The sequence below is a fragment of the Atractosteus spatula genome, chromosome 2 (assembly GCF_055471065.1).
Source record: "Atractosteus spatula isolate fAtrSpa1 chromosome 2, fAtrSpa1.hap1, whole genome shotgun sequence".
Lineage (NCBI taxonomy): Eukaryota > Metazoa > Chordata > Actinopteri > Semionotiformes > Lepisosteidae > Atractosteus > Atractosteus spatula.
The window spans coordinates 69,558,921-69,585,965 of NC_142707.1; the positions used below are offsets into that span (position 1 = coordinate 69,558,921).

At 41.5% G+C, this 27,045-nt stretch overlaps 1 protein-coding gene across 1 annotated transcript in view; it reads right to left on the reverse strand.

Moving 5' to 3' along the window:
- rngtt (RNA guanylyltransferase and 5'-phosphatase) overlaps positions 1–27,045 on the reverse strand; it is a 171,053-nt gene that overhangs the window by 100,030 nt on the left and 43,978 nt on the right. The window contains exons 9-10 of the mRNA XM_088904819.1: positions 19,791–19,926; positions 15,289–15,360 (exon numbers count right to left, since the gene is read on the reverse strand). Of these exons, the coding sequence (XP_088760945.1) occupies positions 15,289–15,360; positions 19,791–19,926 (208 nt within the window). The remainder of the gene's footprint in view (positions 1–15,288; positions 15,361–19,790; positions 19,927–27,045) is intronic.

The following is a 27,045-nucleotide window of genomic DNA, read 5'->3' on the forward strand; positions in this document are numbered from 1 at the left end:
TTTTGAATTTGATTTAAAAATGAGCTTCAAAGAGAGGACGCTCTGCCTTACCAGAAATCAAAACCACTACACTTTTCATTAAGCCTTGGAGCGCAGACTAATATCTAAATTTTAAGTCAGACAGCTTGTATAAGAGCTCTGGGAATAGCTGATCTTTTATTTTCTTTGCAGAGTTGTAAATCCACATCAGGATGGGGGGAAATTTGCATTGCTAGTCTGTAACTTTTTCTTTGATATAAGAGTTCTGCATCAAGTGAATACAAATGATCTCATTCCTGAGGTACTGTTCTTTATCCCCTTTGTATAATTGATGCAAATTATAATGCAAGTTTTACTCCTTCAAGAGGAAGATAAAGTCTTAATTTACATTTTTCTGCAAAATAATCCCCTTGTAAAAAATTCCGTAAGATTTCCAAGTAAAAACCCCATTTACAGTTCAAAACAATCCTTGATGTTCACAATGTATTTGTAAAGAGAACTTTCAGGTTTTCCTCTCTGTCACTTCAGACTCATTTCCCTGAATCTCACCACTGCTTTGGGAACTACCAATAGAAAGTCTCCTATTTTCTTGCAAGTTTACATTTCCCTTATGGCTCTGTGACATTGGCACCCCTACAAACAGCACAATGGAAGCCACATTGGTTTGTGCCGGTTTGTACCAGTTTGTGCAGGTTTGTGCCATTGAAAGCAGAGTTTGTGCTGCTTTTGTTCCCGAGGTATAGCGCCTCATGTCTTTGGGAATATGACAACCCTCACCACTCCTTTCCCCAGGACGGCACAGGAGAACTAAGCCGGTCTCGGCTCTGCCTGTCGGGTTGGTGCTGGTAAAAGTATCGCCTGAGGTGCTTTCTCTCCCCAGATGAAGCGCCTTCTTTTTTCGGGGAGCCAGATGGCTGTTGTCGCCGTTGTAGGGGGACTGGTTGACGTCACACCCCCAAAAACAAAAGTGAAATGTCTTGGGAATTTTCACAGAGCTTCCCCTCACATATGAAATATATAGTTTACAAACATACAAAATATAAGGAACCCTGGTTAAATCTACCTTCTCAGTTGAAGGCAGGGATTGTTTGACAGGCTTGAAAAGCATGAGACTTCCATCACCTCCACTGGTACTAAATAACCCAGATCTCATTCTTACTGAAATCTTATTGAAACACCAGTTCAATTTTCTACACCTCTATCCACACCCAAAAGCAAGATCTGATGGTGCTACATGAACATAATGCAGCTGGGATTTTCATTTTTCGGGTCACAGTGGAACCACAATCTCTCTGGCACTTATCAGGTTACACAGCCCAATCAGCAGAGTTCAGAAAAATTCAAAATTGTGATGAAAAAAAACGTTTGGTCTTGGCTATTAGACTGATCGTGACAGTTAAGAAACACAACAGGATTTTATATACAGGAAGTTATAATAGTAATCATTGAAATGTAGACCATACAGTGTCTAAGCACTACAATCTTTTTTTTTGCAATTGTGAACACACCCTGACCCTTACAACTCTCACACACAACAAAATTAAGACCGCCATCTATACTGCCCAAGAGGGTAAAAAATGTAAGGCTTTGTGCCTTAATCATTTTAACCTGCCCCCAGATTTCCATTAGCAGGACTCCAGCAATTATAAAAATGACAGACCACAAATAATATGGAATTCAGCCCAGAAAGCCATTTGTATGTGTTCTCCTAATGGAGAGCCTAATGTCTCGGACTGTTAATGGAAATTCCACTGACATCTTTGCTGGTGTAATCTTTTTTCAATCCTATCGATCTTTTATATTATCTCCCCCAGTAAAAAGATACTATTCTGGTTATGCAGGCAGCCAGACAGAAAGACCAGACTGATAGACTGACACATTGATAGGACAATACATCACAAGTAACACAGAACTGAGGATCCATGAAGTTCTAAAAGGAAAAACTTTTTTTTTGCCTGGCAGTAATCAGGAGAGGAACCTTGGTACCAACATGGAGATTCGAGAATCAGATCGAAACTTGTAAGTGTTAACATTTATCTGGATGTTAAAAATAGTGAAAATGAAAATTACAAACACCTAAGAAGGCATACCAGTAAGATGAGGCCTCTAGGCCCACCTGGTTTGTTGGGTAGTTAGTATCTAACTAATCTGAGGATTTCATCCAGCTGTTTCTTAAAGTAAGCCAGGGTATGGGCTTGAACAGCATGGCAGTACAGCTTTATTTAACATTTCAGCACTAAAAAGGTTGCAGCAATATACTGTACAGGGCAGTGCATATGTGATATCTGTGGCACACCACTACATAGCCTTTAAGGCAGAGGTACCATAAAGTAAATGAGCTGGTCGTTAAGAAAGTGGCTGCAAAGCCAGGGAGTGATCCAGGGACTTGTAGCTGGCCACTTGTTAAGCGTGTCTTTAAGAAAAGACATACTTTCTGCTCCGTGGCTCAAGTGAGTGGAAAAGCATCACGACCGATCTGTGCGTGCAATAACACGAGATTGCTCGATAAATCAAAATGAATGCGCAATTTAAAAAGGCAAAAGATTTGTGGAGCCACGTTGTAACAGCACTACATATTATCTAGCCAAAAGCACAGAGCAAATTCCAGGGTTAGATTATTGGACTGTGTGAGATAGGAAATGTTAAGTGTGCTCCAGGGCAAAGAGATTTACACCCTTTAAATTAACAAAAACTGGGCTGAAAGTTTCCACGGTGTAACAGTGGCATCTAAAATTCAGGTTTTCAACGACTGATGCTGTGAAGAATGTTTATTTTCCATTGAAAAACATTCTAAAAAGACTCTTCCTTACATTTCATTTTCTAGTGTTAAACATTATTAAACATTAAACATTATCGGTGTGGGCACCTGCTCACACTAATAATAAATTTTGGGAATTCTTCACTGAGCGGGCTTTATTTATAATTTAAATGTGGCACTTTGATAATCTGGTATTCATATAACATCTTAATCTTAGTGGGGTTCTTAGTTCTCATGTTAGCGTTAAGAATTCTAATGAGGTATTTTATGCCTCGTTCAATAGCATGTCTTTAAACAACTGTGCCAAGGCTTTGACTTTACAAATGTGCTAAAATGTTAATTTTAATAGGAAGTCTTTTTCCACTTTATTTCCTGTCTCATCGGACATGACCTAAGTGCCTATGACTGTCATTTAATCTCTTTTAAAAAACTTTTTTTTCCCCCACAAAGCCACCTGTGGGCCCACTCTGACAAAAAAAACATGACACTTCTGATTTACAATAAACGTTTGACGTTCGTCTATTAGAAGAAAAGCTTCTGGTATAATACCTTCCAGTAAATTAGACCAGAACCATTTCAGTTACTTGGGCAATTTTTTGCACTGTCAAGTAACTTGTATTCCTTGAGTTGTTTTGGGTATATCATTCTGAACTACTCAGTTCTTTTTATTTAAAACTCGATTTTGTATGAAAAGTACTATTGCGGTAATTTTGGGACCCCATGTTCAATTCCTGAGATTTTAACGCCAGCAGCCATATCTCTCTGCAACTCACAGCTGGCAGCCCACTGAAGCTCAGCAGGTGTGAGCCTGGTCAGTACCTGGACGGAAGACCTCCTGGGAAGAGAGCTAAGGTTGCTGCCGGAAGAGGTGTTAGTGGCGCCAGCAGGGGGTGCTCACCCTGCGGTCCATGTGGGTCCTAATGCCCCAGTATAGTTACTGGGACACTATACTGTATCAGGTGCTGTCCTTCGAATGAGACGTAAAACCGAGGTCCTGACTCTCTGTGGTCATTAAAAATCCCAGGGCGCGTCTCAGAAAAAGAGTAGGGGTGTAAACCCCGGCGTCCTGGCCAAATGTCCCATTGGCCCTTACCAATCATGGCCTCCTAATAATCCCCATCTCTGGACTGGCTTCACCACTCTGCTCTCCTCCCCACTAATAGCTGATGTGTGGTGAGCGTACTATACGCACTATGGCTGCCGTCACATCATCTAGGTGGATGTTGCACATTGGTTGGGGTGGAGGGGATCCCCATTACCTGTAAAGCGCTTTGAGTGGAGTGTCCAGAAAAGCTCTATATAAGTGTAAGCAATTATTATTGTCTGTGGGGAGTTTGCATGTTCTCCCCAGGTTTGAGTGGGTTTCTTCTAGGTGCTCTGGTTTCCTCCCACAGTCCAAAGACATGGCTTCTGGGAAAACTGGCCCTGGTGTGAGCATGTGTGTGGCTGTGTGCCCTGCGATGGACTGGCATCCCACCCAGGGTGGACCCTGCCTTGCGCCCTCTGCTGGCCAATGGCGGGCTCCGGCTCCCCACGACCCTGAACTGGAAGAAGAGGTTAGAAAGTGGGTGGATGGATGTTGTGATTATTTGCTTCTGTGGAAAAAAAAAGATAAAAACCTTACATCCAGCTTCTGATTTTGCTCAGTCTGATTGCTTCTTTTTTTGCAAATAAATGTTGATAAGGTCATTTAGGCAATATAGCCACTGGATACTGAAGCGGAGATGCACAGAAAGGGGGAAATGTTAAATTCTTATGCTTCAGATTAGAAGAAAACTAAGAAAGGGGCAATCTAGTCACTGAGAGGTCTGATACCCCTAAATGTCAATACTGGGTTGTTTTCTTATTTAAATCAGTTAAACTTGATAAAATCGCCTTAAACAGAATACTAAAACAGATATGTTTATCATTTGCCCTGAGAAATTTTTCTTTTTTATAGTTTTCTTTGAAACGTGACAAAGTCAAAGTTTTACGATTCCGTGATTCTGATCCTACACGAGGAGCAACGGTACAATTGCTGTCGTAAGCAGGGCTTCTAAATGCTCCACGCGATTTAGCACTGAATACCCGATTAAGTGAATTAAGTCAGTGATGAGGCAAGCCTTCAGCTGAATTAACCAAGTAAAAACTGCTATGAATATGATCCCTGGATGTTATACTTCCTTGCAGGGTATGTCATGTTCTTTGGAAACAAACTGCATAATGTGGGATTCTCACTCGACTCGATTTCTAACAGCTGCGTTCTTGGAAGCAAATAGGCAGCACTATTTAAGAGAATTTCACAGCAAATTTGGTCTTAAACATGATTAGCTCTGATATGCCCATAAATATATATGGTAAACCTCGCGTCCTCTGCATTCGCGATGTGCTGGCCATAACTGCTGTCTGTAAATAGCCAGTAGAATATTTTGAAATTACTGGCGAATTTGCAAGTTGCCACTTAGCTCGGCACCCTCGTGAAGAATATGCACCTCAAGCAAAAGAAGTGAAGACACTGTCTACACTGTCTACTAAGAAACAAGAGTGCTTTATAGCAGAAACAAAACTAAGAATACAGTCAATTAAACAGTGGACTGCCAAGACCTGAAGTGAATTTTGTATCGAAAATCAATAGCAATTTACAGGAATTATGGTGTAAGCAGGCAGTGATGCAATAAAACTCAGGAGTTTAGGAAGTATGAGAAAGGCCAGTGGCACTCAACAACGTGAAAAACAACCCATTGACAGAGCGACTTGGACAGACGAAGTTATGGGTCCAGTGTCAAATAGCACATTCAACTAACTGCAGTGCAAAATAGTGGTCAGGGCTTTGGACTCAAAACCAGAGGGCCGTGGGTTCAAATCCCAGGTGAAGACACTTGCACTCTTGAACAAGGTGCTGTACTGCACTACACTTCAGCAAACTTAGTCGTATAAAATGGAAGTAAAAAAAATAGGTAAGTGTGATCTCTTACAGAGCTTTGGATAAAGGATATCTAAATAATAATACCTCAGCCTAATAGTTTCATGGTCTGAGAAGAGAGCCGAGAGCGTTCGAAGATCGAAGTGTTACAGCTGATCTGCCACTTGTCTGCCTGTTCTTGCTAGTGAAGGGACTGTAAGCAAGACTGCGCTGCCGGTTGAGAACTTGACGGCAGCGGACTGTTAAACCACAGGAGAGAGTGTTGAAGTTCATTAATGTGTGCTTATTGAAAGTTACCACAGTAAGGAAATTATCATGTTAGAACAACGAGGCACCTCTCAAACGAGAAAGGGATACATTTTTGGAGAACCTTGTTTGAGACGCACGTGATCTCTGCAAAGAGACATCTGAAACATGGCGACAGAGGTGGACCGAAAGGAGCTGAAAACGGGTTCCGTACGGCTGGAGCAGGAAAGGCCACCGTCTGGAATCCAAGTTGAGGCCCGAGGGCGCTGGAGTCAGCCAGGGCCTGACAAGGCCTGAAGAACCAGGGGTCACGGGCCGACGTCTCCATGTTCACGACAGAGCCGCGGCCCCGCGGCGGCCTCCCGCCTCGACTGGGCGCGCTGGGCTGGCCGCGAGGCGAGGCGGGGCTCAGAGGGACCGCTACTTCACCGCCCTTCTCCAAAACCAATTCTGCTCATATCAGAGTAAAAATTTCCATTCGCAATCTACGTCCATCCATTTTCTAACTGCTTTATCCTGCACAGGGTCGTGGGGGAGCTGGAGCTGGAGCCCCTTCTGGCAAGGTGGGGTACACCCTGGATGGGGGGCCAGTCCATCACAGGACACACACAGACTCACACCAGGAGCAGCTTTCCCCGAAACCAATTAACCTCCCAGCATGCCTCTGGACTGTGGGAGGAAACTGAAGCTCCGGGAGTAAACACACACAAACCCGGGGGAGAACATGCAAACTTCACACAGACTTCCCAGCAATTAAACCCGGGCCTCAGCTTTGTGAGGCAGCAATGCTTGCCACTGCGCCACGCGCAATCAAGACCAATAACTCTTTCTGCAAAATGCGGCAGCGAGTTTTGGCGACAGACGGGTATGGCCAAAAACACTTGGATGAAGCCATGTATAGCGTATATACATGGAAACCTCAAGCCTGATGATCATTGATAGAAAGAAATGAATGGACAATAACTCTAATGGAACAAGTAAAGGTTTATTCCATGCTTAAAAAGAGAAGAAAGGAAACACAATGTTTCGGCTGTGTAGCATTCTTCAGGTGTCGCTCCACAGCCGAAACATTGTTTCTTTTCTTCCCTTATTAAGCATAGAATAAACCTTTACTTGTTCCTTTGCAGCCTACGCCCGCTGACGCAGCTACCTACTTGAACAATAACTCTAACTAAATACATATATAAGCAGCACTTTTTTAAGACACACTAACTTAATTGTCGTCACTCAAGAAGATAAACACTTTCTGCAAAGTGGCATTGATTTTTTCCTGTCTACTTTTGAGCAGTGATTATCGTCAGTGCAGGACCTAAACAGCCTTTCATATCCCCCGGCCCTGCATTTGGAGCCCCTCAGCGTGCGTGCTTCTCTTTCAGAACAACAATCGCTATACGACTGTGAAGCACACGCAATTATACCATATCGGAGTCTTGTAAGAAGGCAGATGTTATTTTAAGAATAGCAAAGGGCGTGTCACTGAAAAAATGAAAGGGCTGCCACATCCTCACAGAGGCATTGAGGTATGCCAAATATCCCAAAGCACTTTCCCGTGCCAAATTTCAATAGAAATGTACTGGCGCAGTTGTGCTGTAGAGGTCGGGAAAATGAATGGGTGCCATCGTGATGGTTTCAAATCCTTGAGAAGCCTTCACTGATGGCTCAGAAACTAACACTCCCTTAAGCTCTGCTTGTTTCACACAAGCGCTGGGTTTTTTTTCTGGTGTATCACTAATCAACCGTGTTACTAATAACTGCAAGTCAAGAACATAATGACCACAATATGAAAAGCGATTTTCTTTTCTGATCAGGTGAAAAGCAGATGGCAGCTGCCAAACTTTCACGCCACTGACTACGCCAGAAACAAGTAAAAGGTTCCTCCATGTCACAACCAAAAAAAACCCTGAAAAATAACAAACCAACTGAGTCGTACGGGAGGCGAAAATATGAATAATCTTTGACAGATAGAACAGATTTGTACCGGTCATGAATGATACACGAGAACACAGTGACTAATGAAGCCTTCAGATACATTTTCTGGAAAGCACAGTTTCAACATGGAGCTATTCAAATGTGTCTGTGCTTGGCTACCTAATGCACTGCGGTGTTATTGAGTCTGCATAAAAACAGCAAAGCTAAACGGCGATCAGGAAAAATTCAAAAGTACGCCCGAATAAAAAAAAGATTAGGTGGCTCAAGGAAATGTTATCTCCAACATGCCCACGCAGATCTTAGTTCTATGACAATCTGTGTCTAATAATGTAAATAAAGACATATTTGGCAAAAATGCCCTTTTTAAGCAGCCCTTAACAGAAAATCATATTCATGCAATATAATATGTATGAACATTATGACTGAAAAGGCTAATATGAGATTCTCTTTATGTTGCAGCAGTGCCTTTCAGAAACACAGAATACTGAAATGAAACAGCAGAAGAATGATGGATATGTAATGGGAAAAGAGAGCTAACAATGAATGCCTAACATCACAAAGCTGCCAAGTACGCCTATTTATACCTTTACATTAAGCAACAGTGCTGTGTGATACCTCACAGTATTCCAGGGAATTAACACAATGATTCAGACATGGCACTGCAGTGTGTGTGTGAGTAATGCAGAGTGCCAGAAAGAGGATTAGCTTTGTTAGTGTAACTCTCCACAAGTGGATTCAGTTCAAATCAGCACAGCAATGGTTTAATGGTTAAAATCTGGCTTAGATCTGCGTGAGGATATTCACCATCATCAGCCGCATGCACGTGTATGTGCAAGCATTTAAAGCAATAAGCAAGATACTGGTCGATTAGCATCAGCATTAGTTTCACTTAGTCACAGTCATTAAAAACCCCCTGGCTCCTGGATGGTCTGAAATTAAAGAATAAATCAAACCCGTGCAAATGCCAAATGGCACTGTACCACGCACACCAGGCACACCAGGCTGGCGATCGTGGCTTTCAGGCTTCCCGTCCTGCTGGTTTGAGGTTGTGAAGACTGGGAGCTGTTCCAAACAGTGCCTCCTCAGCTCTCATCAATCGCTTCCTTATGTGTTACTGTCAGGGCTCTATGGCAACCACAAGCATTTTCATAATTCCCCATCAGGCCGTCAGATGCAGAAAACGGATCTCTGGACTCCAGGCAGCCTCCTCTGTGTTTGAGCCACCATCATATTTTCTGAATCCTGCCCTGTCTGCTACCTGGTGCGTTTCAGAACAACGTTTGCTGCAGTATATGGATGACACTGCCTAACAGGAAAAGAAAAGGCCACGGGTCCTTTCACAGCGCTCATGAAGATAAATGTGAAGCAGAAAGGGATGGTAGTGAGAGCACCTCATCACTCTCTCTGAATCCACACCAGTCGAGCCACAAGTGATGGCCTGGATTTCACAGCTCCAGCGGGTTTCGGTTAAGAAGGGCAAACAGGGTTTTCTTAACTGATCTGCCTTTCGGTGGCATTTTCTGCACGTTTGCACGCTGTCAAACAATAGACGTTTAGTTCTCCGTTACAAGAGTCTGGCTCTCTGTATTAAAATGATAACTGCCCAATTACTCTGACCTGTCTGAACCCAACTTGCAACGTCTGCCTTTTAATGTCCTTTACAAATGACTGAGTGATTCCAGACAGGCGCAGAACAGCTACTAGCAGTATTAAAAATGGGAAATCTAAGCTGCTTTCTATTTCTCTAGGAACCATATTGTCTTATCACATTCTAATATCACAAGAAAATTTGAAATACTATTTCTCATTTATGTGATTCCCTGGCTCTTTTCTAGGCTCTTCAAAAACCAAAATCTCTCTGATTACAGTCGTTCTAGAAATATAGAAATATAGAAATCGCAGGCACAAAAGGGAATTTTCAGGACATTCATATGCTCCTAGAAAATCAATGTAAAAAACAACTGAAACATTATAACTGCATCGTTTTCAATCTAATGGACACAAGCTGCACTGAGAGGAAGCAGATGAAGGATGGAAGTAACACTAATAAACTGAAATAAACTAAAAATAAACTATAGGAGTGCTTCTCTAAGCAACAGTACAAAAAGGTTCCTTTGATGTAGATGTCTACAACTTAAGACAATAAGCAATAAAGTTTAATAAAGTAAAACTGCATAAACTAGGTCCTTTTTTTATTATGCATAACCATTTCAGAAGAACACGTGTAAATCATTATAAAAGCTAGTTTTAAATACAATACATAGCAGGACATCAGCTATATAATACTGCTTGTGGAAACATTGTTAGAAACAACAAAGCAGCTCAAAGGCTAGTTTAGTAGCTCAGCCAGTCCATCACAGTGCACAAACGGATACAAACCCATACCCTCACACTGGGACTAATTTTCCCAGAAGCCGTCAAACATGCCAGTATGTCACTGGACTGTGGGAGCAACCCGCAGCCCCGAAGGAAACCCGCGCAAACACAGGGAGAACATACAAACTCCACACAGACAGCACCCCAGTATTTGATCCCAGGGCCCCAGCGCTGTGAGGCAGCGATGCTTACGAGGCACGGGGGCGCAGTGGTTAGAGTCATCGATGTGAAATTTTATTTGCATATATATTGTCAGCTCAATCCGCAATTTTAGCGCAACGTTTTGGTAACACCCTTGCCATGGTTCCTGTATGCCACTCCCACTATTTTAGGATTACCAGCAATTCAGAGGAGTTCTCAAACTAGAAGATGAATTATCTAGGCACAAAATTACCTTAATGAGCCACACAATTAGTAGAGAGGATTCTGGCTGTGTGTGATAAAAGTGGTTCACGTCATTTCAGAATGAACACACGTCCCTCAGGCAGGGAGTGAATTTCAAGCAAAGACTCAACCATGAAGACCAAGGACTGTTCAAAGGACATAAGGAAGAAAAAAGTGCAGATCAGGAGAAGGACAGAAAAATAGGAAAGTCTCTGAATATTTCTGTGTGCACAGTCCACGCAACCATCAAGAAATGGAATGTGCATCATACCACCCGGGCACTGTCAAAATCAGACTATTCCTCCACACTGAGCAGCTGGGCAAGGAGCAAACTGGTGAGGGAGGCCACTGTGGGGCCAACGACAGCTACAGAGTTCAATGGCAGATAAGGGAGAAAATCAGTCAACAATATGCAAAACACAAAATTAGCCTGTCAGGGTCAGAAGAATGAAAGCACTAGAAATGTGCCATCTCGATGCTGCATGGAGTTTGCAACAAAGCACCTGAGTGGATCTGCAAAAACATGGCAGAAGGTGTTGTAGTCCGATAAGACCAAATTGGATTAGCCTTTATGTGCGTTTAAAGCGTGACGTTTGGCACAAGCCCAGCACAGCACATCTCCCAGCCGTGCGTGGCGGTGGCTGTATCATACCATGGGGATGCATCACTTAAACAAGGGCCGGAGAGCTTGTTAGGACTGAAGGAAAAATGAATGGAGCACAGCACAGGCAAATACATGAGGAAAACCGGTTTCAGTCTGTGATTTTTTAAGAAAGGCTGCACTGGAGAAGCTACACTGGAGAGGCTTGAAGATATGTAATCAAATGTGCTCAAGTGGCCCACTCAAAGTTCTGACTTGAATTCTATTGAGAATCTGTGGACTTGAAAACTTGAAAACTCCTGTCCAATAGCTATCCGCAAGCAACCTGAGAGAGCTGGAGCAAAACCTGCACCAAGCCAGTGTGTAAAATTAGCAGAAACATACTCAAAAAGAGTGCTGCTTAAGTGAATACACATTTCAGGTTTTTCTATTTCTAATTTTTACAGTAAATTATATTTCCTGTGACTTGTTTTAACATACTTACAAGTCTTCAGACAGAGCATTCATATTTTGAATAAAATCTTAAATTTAAAAAGTGTGTATGAATCATAGGACACAATGGGACAACTTAGGGTCTGAATACTTTTGTAAGCCTTGTATGTACAGTACGTTATCTTGGACCATGGCTTTTGATTTGACATCCTTTTATGAGAGACCTTCTCAAACATTTTCTGGAACTAAATCATGTCATATGTTTTAGTTTTCTCTAATGTCCTTGTTGCATGTTTTAAGGATTCATGCAAATTAGACATGACCTTCTCTTTCTTTCTAAACCCACGTTGGCTGTCTCTTAAAATAGCCTTGTTTTCTAAGCATTCTTTTATTTTAGCTCCAACTTCCATTTCCATAAACCAGCAAAACTGATTGAACTGTAGTTTCCCGGTTCAGGGTCTCACTTTTTCAGGATTAGCGTCATGCTTGTGATTTTCCAAACTGTGGGTTCTGTGCCCATTACAGATGAGAGCAGAAATATGTTGGACAGGGGTCTATAACTAACATTTCTCATTTCCTTGAATACAATTGGGAAAATACCATCAGGCCCAGAGCCAGTTGCCATGGAAATGCAATCAGACAGGAAGCTTGATTCACCTGTGCGCTATTACTATCTTGCCCGTCTCAGGTTAATCAGGCTACTTAAGGGCTGTTTGCTATAACTGTGCTCTGGGCTCTGGAATAGACTTTGGACTCTGAGCCCCTCCAGTCCCGAATATCCTGTATTCCCTAGCTTGTGCTTCGTTTGGACCTGTGACCTTGACTTATCACCCACATGCTTCATACTTCCTCTGTGGTAACTCCGCCTGGACCCAGCTTGTTTATTTACGACTATGCCTTTGGATTCCCCTTGCGATTCGACGCAGCATCGTCCCAGAACTGAACTCCTGCATCACCCTGACCACAGTCCCTCGGATTCTCCCTCGTGCTTGTGCGCTGTGTGAACATGATTACGAACTTGGCACGGCCCCTGCTGTCAACCCTGAATTGCGTTTGCCTGTTTCGCTGGCCTGCCTGCACTGTGCTGGTCTGCGTGCTGCTTTCACGACGCTTGCCTGCTACAGACACCGTGCTGCTGGCTCACGCTACCGGGTACCTGCCTGTGTTTGCCCACTGCACTTGGGTTCCCCTTACGATACACAGGCTGCTGCATAATTCCATCTCAAGCAGCTCTACATAACAGTATTGACTGGAAGAGTGCTCCCACGTCTACTGCTCTTTTACCACTGTAATGCGAGTAAAAGTGCTTTGCAATATTCTCTTCCATCTCCCTCTTGGCAATTTTAATATATTTTCTTAGCTGCACCTGTACACCTGTAGCTCTTTATACTCTTAATCGATATCTGAATCATGAACCCTTTTATGCAGTCTGTGTAGTGCTCACTTCCATCTGATTCTTTTTTCTTGATGTCTCCATTAAACCATTTAGGCCACATTTCCCCGGACTTCACTGTTTTACAAATGAATTCCACATCACGGTTTTCAAGTGTACCCGTCCTTCTCGATTTGACTCAGTATCCATCTGTTCCCAGTTCACATCGCGTAACCTCTGCCTCATTCCTTCCATCTGTTTTTCTAAAATTATAAACCCTCATTTTGGACTCACATTTTTGGAGATTTAAAGCACCCATCAAAAGATTTCATATTACTGTCACAATTATTCAGTGGTTCTCTCGTGTCCATTATCATAATTATATCCTAGCTGTTTCAAAAGATTACGGCAATAAGAGCACCATGCCTAGCTTAACTGTGTTAAGAAGCAACTTCTCAATTTCCATCTCCACTTCAGTTCCTGTAGTCACCATCACAATATCCCAATATATGAATGGCAAGTCGAAAGCTGCTGATAATATACCGCCTCCTATGCTACATACCTTCCTGACCTCGCCAAACAATAAATTGCTTGTACCCACATTTGTGGTAGGTGCTCTGTAGCACACAGCATGGCACCTATTGATAAGCCCTTTGAAGTTCTATTTGTATCCATATAGGTTTTAAAGAGCCTATACTCTTGTGTTGCAATTCTTACACAGAGCCACACACCTTAACCTCTTCTGTTCATGCTGTCTTTCTGAAGAAGTGTGTACTCACTTATTTATATTAGTCCCCTCATCCTTACCTAACCATGTTTCATTAAATCTTACAGTGACTAGCAAAAGTATTCACCCCCTTGGATTTTTTCATATTTTACTGTGTTACAATATAGAATTATAATGCATTTATTTGGGATTATTCGCTACTGATCAACACAAAACTTGGACCATGGACTTCATGGGAGAGTGACAAAAAGTGATATAAAATCTCAACTATACTGTCCCCGAAGGAATTTGGGAGACTCCGAGACCAAGTTAAAGAAGAGTATATGGTCTGACAAGACCAAAATTGACCTTTTTGGCCTTAACAGTTGTGTTTTGAACAAATGAAACAGTGAACACCATCCCGAGAACACCACCTCTACCGTGAAGCATGGTGGTGGCAGTATCATGCTGTGGGGAAGTATCGCTGTACCTGGAAGACTGGTGAAGATAGAAGAAAAAAAGGATGCAGCAAAGTACAGAGAATTCCCGGAGGAAAATCTGCTGCAGTCGGCAAAACACACAGGGACTTGGGAGATTCATATTCCTGTAGGACAATGATCCAAAACATACAGCCAAAGCCACACGGGAGTGGTTTATAGAGGAAAAAGTCAATGTCCTGGAGAGCCCCAGTCAAAGCCAGGACCTCTACCCAATCAGGACAAAATTACCACTGACAACCCATCCCATCCAACTTAAGGGACTGAAGAATGAGCAAAAACTGCAATGTCCAAATGTGCACATCTTGTAGAAGCTTATCCAAGAAGGCTATAATTTCTGCCAAACATGCCTCTACCAAATACTGACTCAAAGGGGGTGAATAGTTATGCCATCGGTTATTTTCCGTTTTATATTTCTAATTCCTTTAGGAGGATCTGTATAAATTCACCTTTTCTTTCTAGTGCAGTAGCTTCAAGTTCTTACGTTTTATTACTTGTGGCCAATAGCTACCCTTACATGCGGAAAAACAGAAAAGCGTAACAGATTAACCAATGATCAACAAACAACAAGCTACACTCCATGTAGCATTCCCCAGGTACCTTGGAGTCATCTGACCTCAAAATAGAAGCCACCACCAACTGCAGTAGAAGATCACCCTCTAAATTGTGCCACTGTGTCTTAAATTCCTGTCACTCTACAGCTCGGTGGGATTGTCCTGTTTACCAGCGTCAGTCCCTGCCATTTGCCAAGAGAGCTCTTATGAGCTATTTTCTCTAACGTCTGGCTTTAAAAATCTTTTCCCTCATTTTTAAATGCTACTTTAAACTGTCACTATGCATGAACAGCACTGTTCTGAGGCTACGTGACTGACTTCACAATCTGCTACAGGCTGTTATGAATTCAACGGAATATTACCTATTCAGCATAAGTTAATGTTATGTCTGGGTTTTTTTTAAAAAAGCATTGACATTTCAAGTTTTTCTTTTCATCATTGATGCTATTACCATGTCCCCTTAATTTTCTCTTTCTTTTGCCATGAACTAATATTGAAAAATAAAAGACACCCAAAAAACAATGAGGAAAAGCTGAAGATCGTCATACTCACATTAAATTTGACAATGTCATATATCAGGTATCTTGGAACTGGCTGTCCATTAACCTTGTCAATGATCATCTCCTACGGAGAAAATACAAAGAAAAAAGGAAGAGAATTTCAACATTAGAAATCATTTTCAGTTTATAATAGTTCTGTCACCTTGAAACATCTCAGTAGGCAACCAGGCCTACAACCAGTCCGAACCAAGCACATAGATGTATGGAAAACAGAACAAAAATAACCTTCCATGTATAATTTACAAAAGTAAAAAAAGCAGGCGCATTTGATCCATGCTTCAAACGAAAGGTCCATATTACCGAGCTCTGTAGTCATTTTATAAGAGAGAAAAGGAAAAAATAGCACTAACACAAACATCTTCTGCTTATTGCTGAAAGGCAAAAGGTTGCCCCTGGCAATATCCAGTGTATTTTGTCTTGTGAGAATGCTGCCGCTCTGTAAAACAGCCCTTTCTGGACAGTGCAGAGCTACTGTCATTTGATGTGGTACATGATTTTTGTTGGGATGGCATCTTAAACTGCTCTGTGGTGGGAATTTCACTCATAAAAACCTCAACTGGTGTTTAACAGAAGGAACAAAAAGGTACATAAGCAAATAAAAAAAATCATTCCGAGCAGCAGGCTCTGCTAAGCTCTTCCATCAGTTCTAAGAGGGAGAGCAAAATAAAAAATAGCCAGAGCTCGTATAATTCTGCTACAGGATCAAACCTTTCCAAGCTTGTGAAAATGAAAATGTTTAAAGTTCAGTTAATCGATAAGCATCTTTTTCACAAAAGGCCTGGCTGTTTCAATTCATAGCCGGGGCTTGAAAAAGCACAATCAATGCTCCAGTAAGGATTGAAGCTCCAGGACAGCACAGCACAGCCTGGCACGTAGGTGCAGGCCGATTCAACAGCACTGAAGACCTAGAGCAGTGGGAGGGGACAGCACTGGAAAATTCCCAGGGAGAATGACCTGGCCAGCAAACGCTTGGATTTTATTGCCTGCAGATCAAAGAATTCTTCAACACATAGAAGGTGAAATGGAAAGTGACATGTTGCATTGGAAACATTAAACTGACAATAAGGGACACCTTAATACGATTTATTTTCTTGTATGTGTTTTTAATTGCTTGATTTCATTGCTAGATGATATCTGTAACAGCCCTTGTGTGTAAAACTCATAACTTAATTTAATATCATCAAAGATAGTTTTAGCTGTATGTGACAGAGTGCTTGTTATTTTTTCTTTCTCTCTGAATGTGAAATACTCCAATACTTCCCTCTACCCTTTTGGTATGTTTGAGAGAGTGTATGTGATACGAATGAAGTGTGAATGATACTTACCCTTTTGTTGTTTCCCAAAAATCACTGCTGTGTTTTTCCCCAGCGTTAGAGTATTGTATTGTTTTGTGTTGATCAAGATGGCCACCAGTCACCTTTCCTGTTTGTAGTATCACACAAATGATCTTACAGGTAAAGGTTACTGGTGAGCCATCTATAAATAACCGATGTAAGGTTAGTTGTTTTGTTTAAGTGAATATATCACAGTTGCATGACTCTGTTAAAATTTATAAGGTTTTTTTTGGATTGTTGAATACTTTATTTTGAGCAAACTGCCCATCTCTGTTAAGAAAACGTGAGCGAGTGCGAGTCCCTTTAAGAGAGGATGGTCCTTGGAGAGGGGGGGCTATAAAAGGGACTGGGAGAGCTCAGTCTGGAGAGGGTGCCTTGGAGGGAAGGTGTGCAGAGAGGACTCCTGTGAGGGGTTTTTTTTTTGTTATCCCTATTTTTTGGGCAATAAATCCAGTTTTGTTTGCATTTGAAGACTGCTTGTGGGAGTTTCTTCTCTTTTGAGCCAAACCTGGTCACTTGGCCGGTGACACTGCAATATAGGAATTGATTAAGATCTTGGTTTTGGGCTATTCTGGCTATACCCATGGGCTCTGCAAGCCGCCAATCTACCACGTTGAGTGCAGTAAGCAGATTCAAACAGGAGGAAGGATGGCGACTGAGTCTGGCCTGTTCGTGCCCACCACCACAGAACGCACAGCTGCCTCCTGGAGCGAACACCTCTGTGAAGAGCTCTTCCTGAAAGTTTCAATTGTTTTACCTCATCAAAGAATCATCTCGAGAACATTTTTACTATCAAACGTCTTTATTTTTCAGCATTTTCTGAACTGCTTGAATTCCTGAATCCTGCACAGAAATGCATATGAATGTACTCGCACTGTCCCACCAAAATACTGATGGCCAGTCGATTTGCAGAGGCAATAACACCTAAACTACAGCATATCTACAGGAGATGCTGGCAGCAGTTCTGCAGCTGTTTGCAGACAGAACTCATCACTTCTTTTGGTGCTTTTCAACCCACCAACTAATGCCTTAAGACTGTCTGAACTCATCTGGTAGACAGGTCTGCCTAGGTCTATGTATAAGGGACCAATAAACATGCCTTAATTCCACCTTGTCTCCATAATACATCACACTGAGGAACCCAGGAACAATTTTGCAGACTTTCCTACCAAAAAAGTAGAAAAAAAAAGAAAAAAGGTTCAGCTGTGGAGCCTCCTTCAGGTGTGAGGTAGAGAGAGGAAGGTAGCAGGAATATAAAGCAAAGGAGAAAGTACACAGCTGCAGAGAGTGGGCACAGAGCAGGTGAGAAAGTGTCCAAACGAAGGGAGATCTGGGGGAAGGTGTGAAAGTCTGAAATCTGGAAATAATTAGATATGTTCTAAATGTGTTATATCCCCACTACCTTTATCCCCCCCCCCCAAGTGAACTAACCTTTATTTATTGCTTTGCAGCCGATACACGTCGGCGCAGCTACCTACTTAAACACTTGAGGACCAGGTCTGCTACTACTTTACAGTGCGTACAGAGAAACAAGTTTGGCCTTTCAAAGTACTTCAGACAGGATGAGTAACTCCTGCAGAACATCTAGCTTGGGTTGTACACAAACATGTCTATGAAACAGGTCTGAAACTACATACTAAATGACTATCAGTACTGTTGGTTTCATGCTCTATTTGAGCAAACAACTATTTCTCCAGCAAAATGACACACAATCTGACACACCAGCAGAAGTGTGAGCACAGGATTCTTAGTTTAAATCTTATTAGTAACCTCAGTAGACCACTTTAACAGCATGTCAGCATAAGATGCAAGGTGCTGATGGCAACCTCCTAGAGAGACTATATACTCATGCAGAACAATAAGTATATGAAATAATGGAGCAATTTAGAAGCATTCCATTGCCCATTTTTATTTCATTTTTTTTGTTCCACATGTTCGGGAAAGCTTTTTCTTTTTATTGGTAAAAACATAAGAGCCTCCTTTAAAAGAGACTCGTTTAAAAGCAGAAATGTTCCACGGCACTCTTACTTCTCTGGCTCTTTCACAGCATTGGGCACTCGTAAAACAGGACTGCAACAGCTTATACTACACTTTAACCAGGGATAAAAGGTGCGAGAGTGTGCTGGAGAGACAATTAAAGGTGTGATGTTTATAAACATTTTCTGTGCAGACGGCCTGCTAAGTTGAAAGTCAATATGACTGACAAACTGTGGGGTTTCTCGCAACTAAAATGTCATTTTTAGTTTATCCCATTATCATTAGAAAGCCAGCCTATTGCTCCATTGCAGGGTACACAGACACAAGAACAATTGAGAGACCCTTATCTCCCTTATCAATTACCCTGTCTTTGGGAAGTTTGGCAAAATCCTACATTAAGAAGGAAAGGAAAGGCAAACTCCACTCAGACAGCAACTCTGCCTGAATAGAAACAAAGACCCAGGAGCACTGGCTATTGCACTGCCTGCGATAGGTTTATATTTCCCAGAAGTCAAAGACTTAAGAGGAGAGTTCATCCTAATAACCTAAGCAGTTTAGCAGCCTTGTAGCAAGTCACACAAAGAACTCAAGCAACATTTTCTAACCAAGGCTGTAGATTACAACATAATACATGTTTGGCTAAATAGTGTTTTAAGTTGTTGAGTTTCAAAATGTTTAAGACTGTCCAAGTTCTACATTAAAAAAAACTAAAATCTTAAAATAACCTAAAAGGTACTGTTTGTGTTAACTGTCATGGCGTTTTCTGTGTGTAATTCTATAACACATGTTGTAATGAGGTCTTACAATCACCTCAGAGAACGTAACCCTTCCACCAGTTTATGGGAGTCCTGCAATGTCAACTGCACAGAAAAACACAACGCAAAGATACAGAGAACATTTACAGAGATGTGTTCCTTTCTAACCACCTTGTCATAATATAGTGCAAAAAAAACTAATACAAGGGAATTGAAAACCAATGTAACAAACCACCAAGCAACCGGGCCTGGACTATCTTACAAGTTCTCCTGCCTTAAAAGGGGTCATCTCGGGAAGGTTACCTTCCACAAATGATGAAAATGGCATACTTTTTCAGTTTTCCTCTTCACTTAGCCCAGGGATAAAAAAAGAAACAGTCTGCCAAGAATATAAATCCCCAAAAAAAGCTCAGAAGACAGTCGCTTACCCCATCCAGCAACGTGTTTGAAAGATGAATGCGAGGATCCTTACGAAAAGGAAACTCCAGATTCGCTATATGAAACACGGAGTTGTCCCTATCAATCATGTACACCTCGTTTCTCCCATCAATCAGCATCATGTACCTGCAGGAGAAAAGAAAAAAAGCCCCAAAGTCCAATGTTTAATATAGCAAAAGTCGTGGTTTACCAATTAACCCCACAATATCAACCTCCCTACTTTTCTAGTACAGCTGCAAAGGGAATATTTTCTAGATAACACAGGTTCAGACGTCACTATCTCCAACAGCATGTGATGAAACACCTAAAAAAGGCATTTTGAAGTTTGCAATGCTGCTTCGGATCGACACGGAAGTTATCAAAAATTCTCTTTTGCAATTTGAAACCTTTTCAATTTGTGAGGACGAGATAAGAGACAGGGAAAACTTTTAGCTTTTTTCCTCCTTGCTCAGCTTTCTATGAGAATTCAGATTAGCATGCATAATGGGCCTCAAATTCACAAAAGAATAATATCTTACTTCAGTGGGGGGAAGAAAGAACATCGGAATTGTGTATTTCTGACATAACTGCACTGCTGTCATAAAAAATTACACTTCTGCAAAGAAAATGTCAGTGTAAAATGTGTTCTGTCATGGAGCTACCAAGTTCACTACCTCTAACATTATACTGTTTATTCACCCTTCGAAAACAGTCCCTATACTGTGAGAAGAGATTAGTTTAGAGATTAACTCTCCTCTCTCAGAAGAGAGATTAGCTCTCCTCTCACAGTCTGTTCCCATTACCTTCCAAGGATCTGAAGAAATGAAGCATTGAACACAACACACAATGCAGTGCCCTCCAGATTCCTTCATCCCCTTGATGGAGCAGCAGGAGCAAGAAACATCATACAGCAGAATGAGTTACGAGCTGGATAATGCGTCTCACTTAAAACAGTTCTACTAATGTTACAATGCAATCATAATTCCACTGTGCAAAGCCATGTGTCATCAATATTTAAATCAATTCCAGAAAGCAACGGGGTGACATTTATTCACACCTCGAAACATTCCTTTAAATAAAACTCAACAAAAAACTACAGCAACATTTTTTTTTCTTTTGTTAAGTACAGTGGATGCCTCTGGCACTATAGAGAGGCTTCTGCAGGTTTCTGGCTGCATCATATATATAAGGAGGTAAATGGAAAACATTCTACACTGTCACACCTCATTGTGATTAAGGTCAGAGAGCTCTTCAGAGACTGAAGGCATTCGCTGACCTGAACAAGCTGGGGGGTGGCAAAACAAGAAGCCACAAAAATGAATCTACCACATCCCCAACAGCGTCCTTTATTAAGGCATTTAAGGATACTGGTAGAGTGGTCATCCTGCTAAGAAGTGGACACGAGTGTATTTTGCCACCACAGGCTGTAAAACAAGTGGTGTATTGAAGTCAACTGTAAGTCCAAAGGCAGTTAAATCTCTCCAATACACAATGGCACTTTCAGGACACAAAACGTCAAACCTACCATTCTAAGTCATCTGAATGAAGGAAGATGTCTCTTCTGGGGCCGAATCGCACTCAGAACTTGCCAAACAATCTGACTTCAACTAAAACAATGTCCTATGGTCGCATGAAATGAAAAGCTGTTTTTCTTTATATGTCAGCCAGCAGCCATATCACTCTGGAACTCACAACTGGCAACCCACTGATGCAGCAGGTGTGAGCCTGGTCAGTACCTGGACGGGAGACCTCCTGGGAAAACCTAAGGTTGCTGCTGGAAGAGGTGTTAGTGGGGCCAGCAGGGGGCGCTCACCTTGTGGTCTGTGTGGGTCCTAATGCCCCAGTATGGTGACGGGGATACTATACTGTAAACAGGCGCCGTCCTTTGGATGAGATGCAAAACCGAGGTCCTGACTCTCTGTGGTCATTAAAAATCCCAGGGCGTTTCTTGAAAAGAGTAGGGGTGTAACCCCGGCGTCCTGGCCAAATTTCCCATTGGCTCTTACCAAGACGCATGGGTATCTTTAATACTTAACACGAAATTAACATCCTTTCAAACGTAAATGCTGAAGCTTTAATCTATTCCTAGATTTCATTTAGATTAGACACATGTGTTTCCTGACTTACAGAAATATCTTCTAAAGTTACGGTGTCCTGGCCAAATTGGCCAAATTTCCCATTGGCCCTTACCAATCATGGCCTCCTAATAATCCCCATCTCTGAACTGGCTTCATTACTCTGTTCTCCTCCCCACTGAGAGCTGGTGTGTGGTGAGTGTACTGGTGCACTATGGCTACCATTGCATCATCCAGGTGGGGCTGCACATTGGTGGTGGTGGAGGGGAGTCCCCATTACCCGTAAAGCGCTTTGAGTGGAGTGTCCAGAAAAGCACTATATAAGTGTAAGCAATTATTATTATGTCCATTAGCGTTTTATTTGGTGTAATAAAAAGGTGAAGCTCATATTAAGAAAACATGCATGCTCAGTGTTATGTTTTCAGGTTGTTCTGTGGCTACCGGTCTCAGCCCAAGTTAAAGGGAAATCATGAACTCCAATTCATACCAGAACATTCTGACCAGATGCTTGATTCCTTCTATCAGAAAGTTCAAGCTTGGTTGAAAATGACATTCCAGCATGTTAGTAATCCAAGGAGTACACCCAAGTCGTCAGAGGAATTGTTTGACATTTTAACTGCTCACTAAATGTGCTCAACTGGCCATCTCCGGACCAGCATTCAATTAAAATTAGAATTTGGGATTCTAATTAAAGATAGCTCTCCACTTCAGGTCAGAAGGGCAATTCTACATAGAGGAATGTTCAGGTTTCCCTTTGAGGGACCAGAAACCCCTTAGCACGTGACAGGAGATATCTAGGCCATATAAATCCTGCCACAGGAGGATTTACAAAATACTAAGTACAGGGAAGTGAATGTAATTATTACTTTATTGTCAAGAAAACTTCAAAATACTGCATGACCGTGCACTGTGGTGAAATCTTTGTTATTTTGAGTTCGCTATTCCTATTTCATCAATGGTAGCAAATGGAATACATTTGGAAGGGACTTGGAAGGGAAGGGACTTAAGAGAATTAAGATTCCTTTCTAAAGGAGGCTACACTCATCAACCCACACTGGCTGTCTAACAGAGAAGAGAAGAAGAAAGTGAAAATGTCTATCATAATCATTTTAGAACCTTAAACCCCATCACAGCACACTGAAAAACCTATACTGTATGCCTTCATCAAGTATATGACAACTGCGAAAATGTTTCAAGGAGATCCTAACCTCTTGAAAGCTTTCTGTCATAAACAACTGTTAAGACTATTACAGAATTTGAGCTCTTTTTTTACCAAAGCATCGTTATTACTGTCAATTTAAAAGGTTTGGCTTGGTAAACGTATTATTTTAAGAGCAAAAAGAATTAAATGTTATCTAAAGTAACAACGATAAAACCTGATCTACAGAGTTCAGCTGTAATAAACATGTCATTCAGTGCGTATCGAAGTTTTATTCACAGGACCACAGAATCCAGCCCACAACTGGAGATTTTTATGAGGAGCTCAGTCTGAATGGATTGCCTTGCACCCTCAGACGAAGAAGGATTAAGGGGATTTGTTTTCTGTGTGAGCAGCTGGCTATTGGTCCTATTGGTCAGTTCAAAGTGTCCCAGGTGAGGTGGTTACACGGTTCTCTGTGAGAATGGTCTGTCTTGCATTTTTTTTGCAAGAATGTTTTATTTTCTTCTCTGATTGTAACTGATTAGGGTTAAGGGAATATTGTTTTGCATACATGTGAATTATTTTTCTTATTAGGGGAAACTTATTGGGAGTGGGTGATGGTCCTCCATTAAAGAACACAATTAAGGACTTCTCCTCTGTCTTTCTGTCTTTCCACTTTTACCTACCAGATGGTATTTATTCTTTATATATTCAATACATTACTTCTTCTCCCAGATTTGGATTCATATACACATGACTAATGCTTCTATTCTGCCCTGGAATGTATGAAGGCTGAAATCTTTCACCAAATGTGCTCTTTAGATATTCTGCAAAGGAGACATACAGACATGCATTGTATCGCCACAATACAAGACTCACATACAACACAGCAAGAAGCCTGCTGATTTGCTAGAATTACTTTGTGGCAGCCTCCTCTTCTGCATGGAACAAGACAAACAGGGGTTAATTGTATAACAAAGCAATTTTCAATTTCTATATGGGGGTCAGAGGTGATAAACCAAGGAGAGCAGTACATTTGAAAACTAATATTTCAGGCAGATTACAATTGGTTTTGCTTCAGTTTATGCTCCTAAAACATTCAAACCATGTTTTTTTTTACCTCCTGTCAACATCCCTGTTGAAACTTGCTGAAAAGGTTATAAGAAAGGAATTAAATTCACCGGTAAGACATCATGCAAAATGTCTTATATTAAGACCTAGACAAAATGACTACTCTAAATGCAGTCAATCCAGTCATGTACTGGCTTTGGGATACTTCAGTAATGAATATTTTGCAAGTATTCCCGCCATTAGATTGCCACAGAGGGTATTAGTCAGATCCCATGCAGACAAATTGAGTATGTTACCTGTTTTACTCAAAATGATATATTCTTTTAATTACATCAGGGTAGTTTAAAAGATTAAAAGAGTTAAAAAGATGTCTTCATTCTCTTCCCATTGCCTTGTCTTTCTAGTACGGAAGCAGCTGTGCCTGTCTGAGCCGAAGCTAATAAAGACAGGCCTGGACATGACACTGGACACTGTCGGCACCCCTCTGGATTTTTACTGTGCTTCGTGGCTCCTATCAGTCCACTTTTGCTTGATACTATAAATACTGCCATCAAATAAGGTTCTTTCCAGAAGGGTGCTAATATTGCATCATATGCCTCTTAGTAAAAGATGATCCAATATTTTTACCATCTTTTATGATACCAATTGTACAAGAAACAAGGTAAGTATTTGTAGACCAATAAGTCTTACCTCTTTTATATGCAGGATTAGGAAATCTACTGAAGTACAGGGTTGTCAGTGTGGTAGCAAGAGGCTTTAAGATGGATTTAGAAAAGGCACATCTTGCTTAACTACCTTGGTAGAGTTCTGTGAACTAGGAACAGTTGTAATGGATACAAACAGAGCATATTGTATTGTATATTTAGATTCTCTAGGCTTTTGATCAAGTTCCTCATAAAAAAATTAAACTGCTGGCAGCAGGTCATCCAAGGCAATATATGTACAGTCAGTTCTTCTATAAGTGTGCTCTAACAGTGGAAATTGGATGTAACGATGAATTTAGCACTACCACTATATTTCTACAATGAAGCTGCAAGCTGGTTATAAGCGGATCAAGCATACGGAAAACAGTCACGATGGAATGTGCCTCCATGTGCAGCGTGGTAAGTCAATGGAAAATTAAGTTTCAGGAACATTTCCGTAGGGTAAAAACGCTTTGAGGTAAAGTGAACCTCTCCCTGTTACTACATTTCCCTGTTGCTTTGGCAATGAAGCATAGTGCAGTGTTACCTGTCCTTTATTTTCTTACGTTTTCACTCTTGTATTCAATTAACGAATATTACAGCGTCAAAACACTGTTTCCATAACAAAAGACATAAGAACATTAATATTCATACTTGGTGTTTTCTGCACATCTCCCCCTTATTCAAATATCCCCCCAGCTAGCCTGAAAACAGACCAAATGCTTAAAATATTAGGGAATACTTTTAAACCTGGAGATGTCTCAGGAGCACCAAATTTCAACCGCCAGCGTATTTCACCAATGATGCACTAGAATAACCAAACAGATCACCCTGATTAAAGGCAAAGTCCACATCGTCTTGCAGGGAAAGGTCAGAATGCCCACCGCAGAGTTAGCACATATTTGTGACGTGGTTTCATTAAGAAACAGATGTCCGAGGGGGACTGTTCTGCACCCTGAAGGGCATTAACAAGCCAGCCTTCAGCCCACTATTAAACATGTGCATGTCTGAGAAGATAAGGGATCAGCACGGCTAGGACAAGCTGAATGAGCACGCACACTGGCAGGATGGATGCAAAGCCAAACAAAATCCTATTTACATTCCATCTGAATGATAATACAATTTGGTAACAAAGAACAGCTTACAATTTCTGACACAGCAGCTACCGCGTACTTGACAGAAATTAAAGGCAGCTCTGGTGTACCACAAACTGGAGCAGAGAAATAAGGACCTCCTGGCATCCCTGCTTGAGGACCATTCATTAACACCCCTCACAATCAGAAAGCACTGTCTGAAGGATGCCTACTGTTGGCCAGGCACTTCATCAACTTAACAGCAAGGGATTTCATGTGCCCAGTTTAAATCCTGCCTGGGTTCAGCTGCGATATTTCAGGAGGAGAAATTGATACCCCATTATCTAGAACTGAAATGTGGAGCTCTAACCAAACTTCTCCCTTCCAGGGGCCAAATGCAATATAGACATGATATTTCAAAATGGAAGCATAATTTGGCTTGTTTAGAAAGCAGGCCACTTAAGACTGAAAAGGCCAGTATGTATATATGCATTAATGAAAGAACCTTGACATTTTAATGACTAGTTCTGTAACAGTTTCTCCCACTGCACACGGGGGGGGGGGGGGGGAAAGGTTAATTATTCTAATCAGCACATCACAAACAGACATGCTAATTAAACTCATTAGCCCGATTTAACAAATTAGTAAAAATCACACAAGAATGCCACGTATCCCTGATTGCAGATCATCATTTTTGAAATACAAAATTAACAGTAGTACAGACATCCTGTCTTTGTGTTAACACTTTGCATGCAGTCAGAAAATCTCTCATGCAGGGGCTTGCTTTTCTAGGGAGTTTTCTTGCACTGATCACTTACCTATTTTTAATGAGTTACTAATCAGCATCTCTGCTGTCCATACAAAACTTCACGCATCAGAGCTTCCTAGGGTACACAGACTCAAACGCATACATACAGACGTATAGCCAATGTCACAGCTACCTTGCCCACTACCATCTGCAGTGCTAATTATACCCCTCTGCCACACCCTGCCCTCCATCTTGAAAGATAACAGGTTGTGCTCAATATCACCAAGATTTGTCAACCCACCACAAAATCCAGGAGAGATCACAAACACCTCGTACAAAATCACTTATAACAAGGATTCCCAGTCATATGCAGTGAAGAAATATCCAAACAGGTTGAAGATGTACTGCAACTGCCACAGTTTGCTAAGAGGAAAGCAACATAATACTACATCTGGCATTACTAGATAGCCTAAAT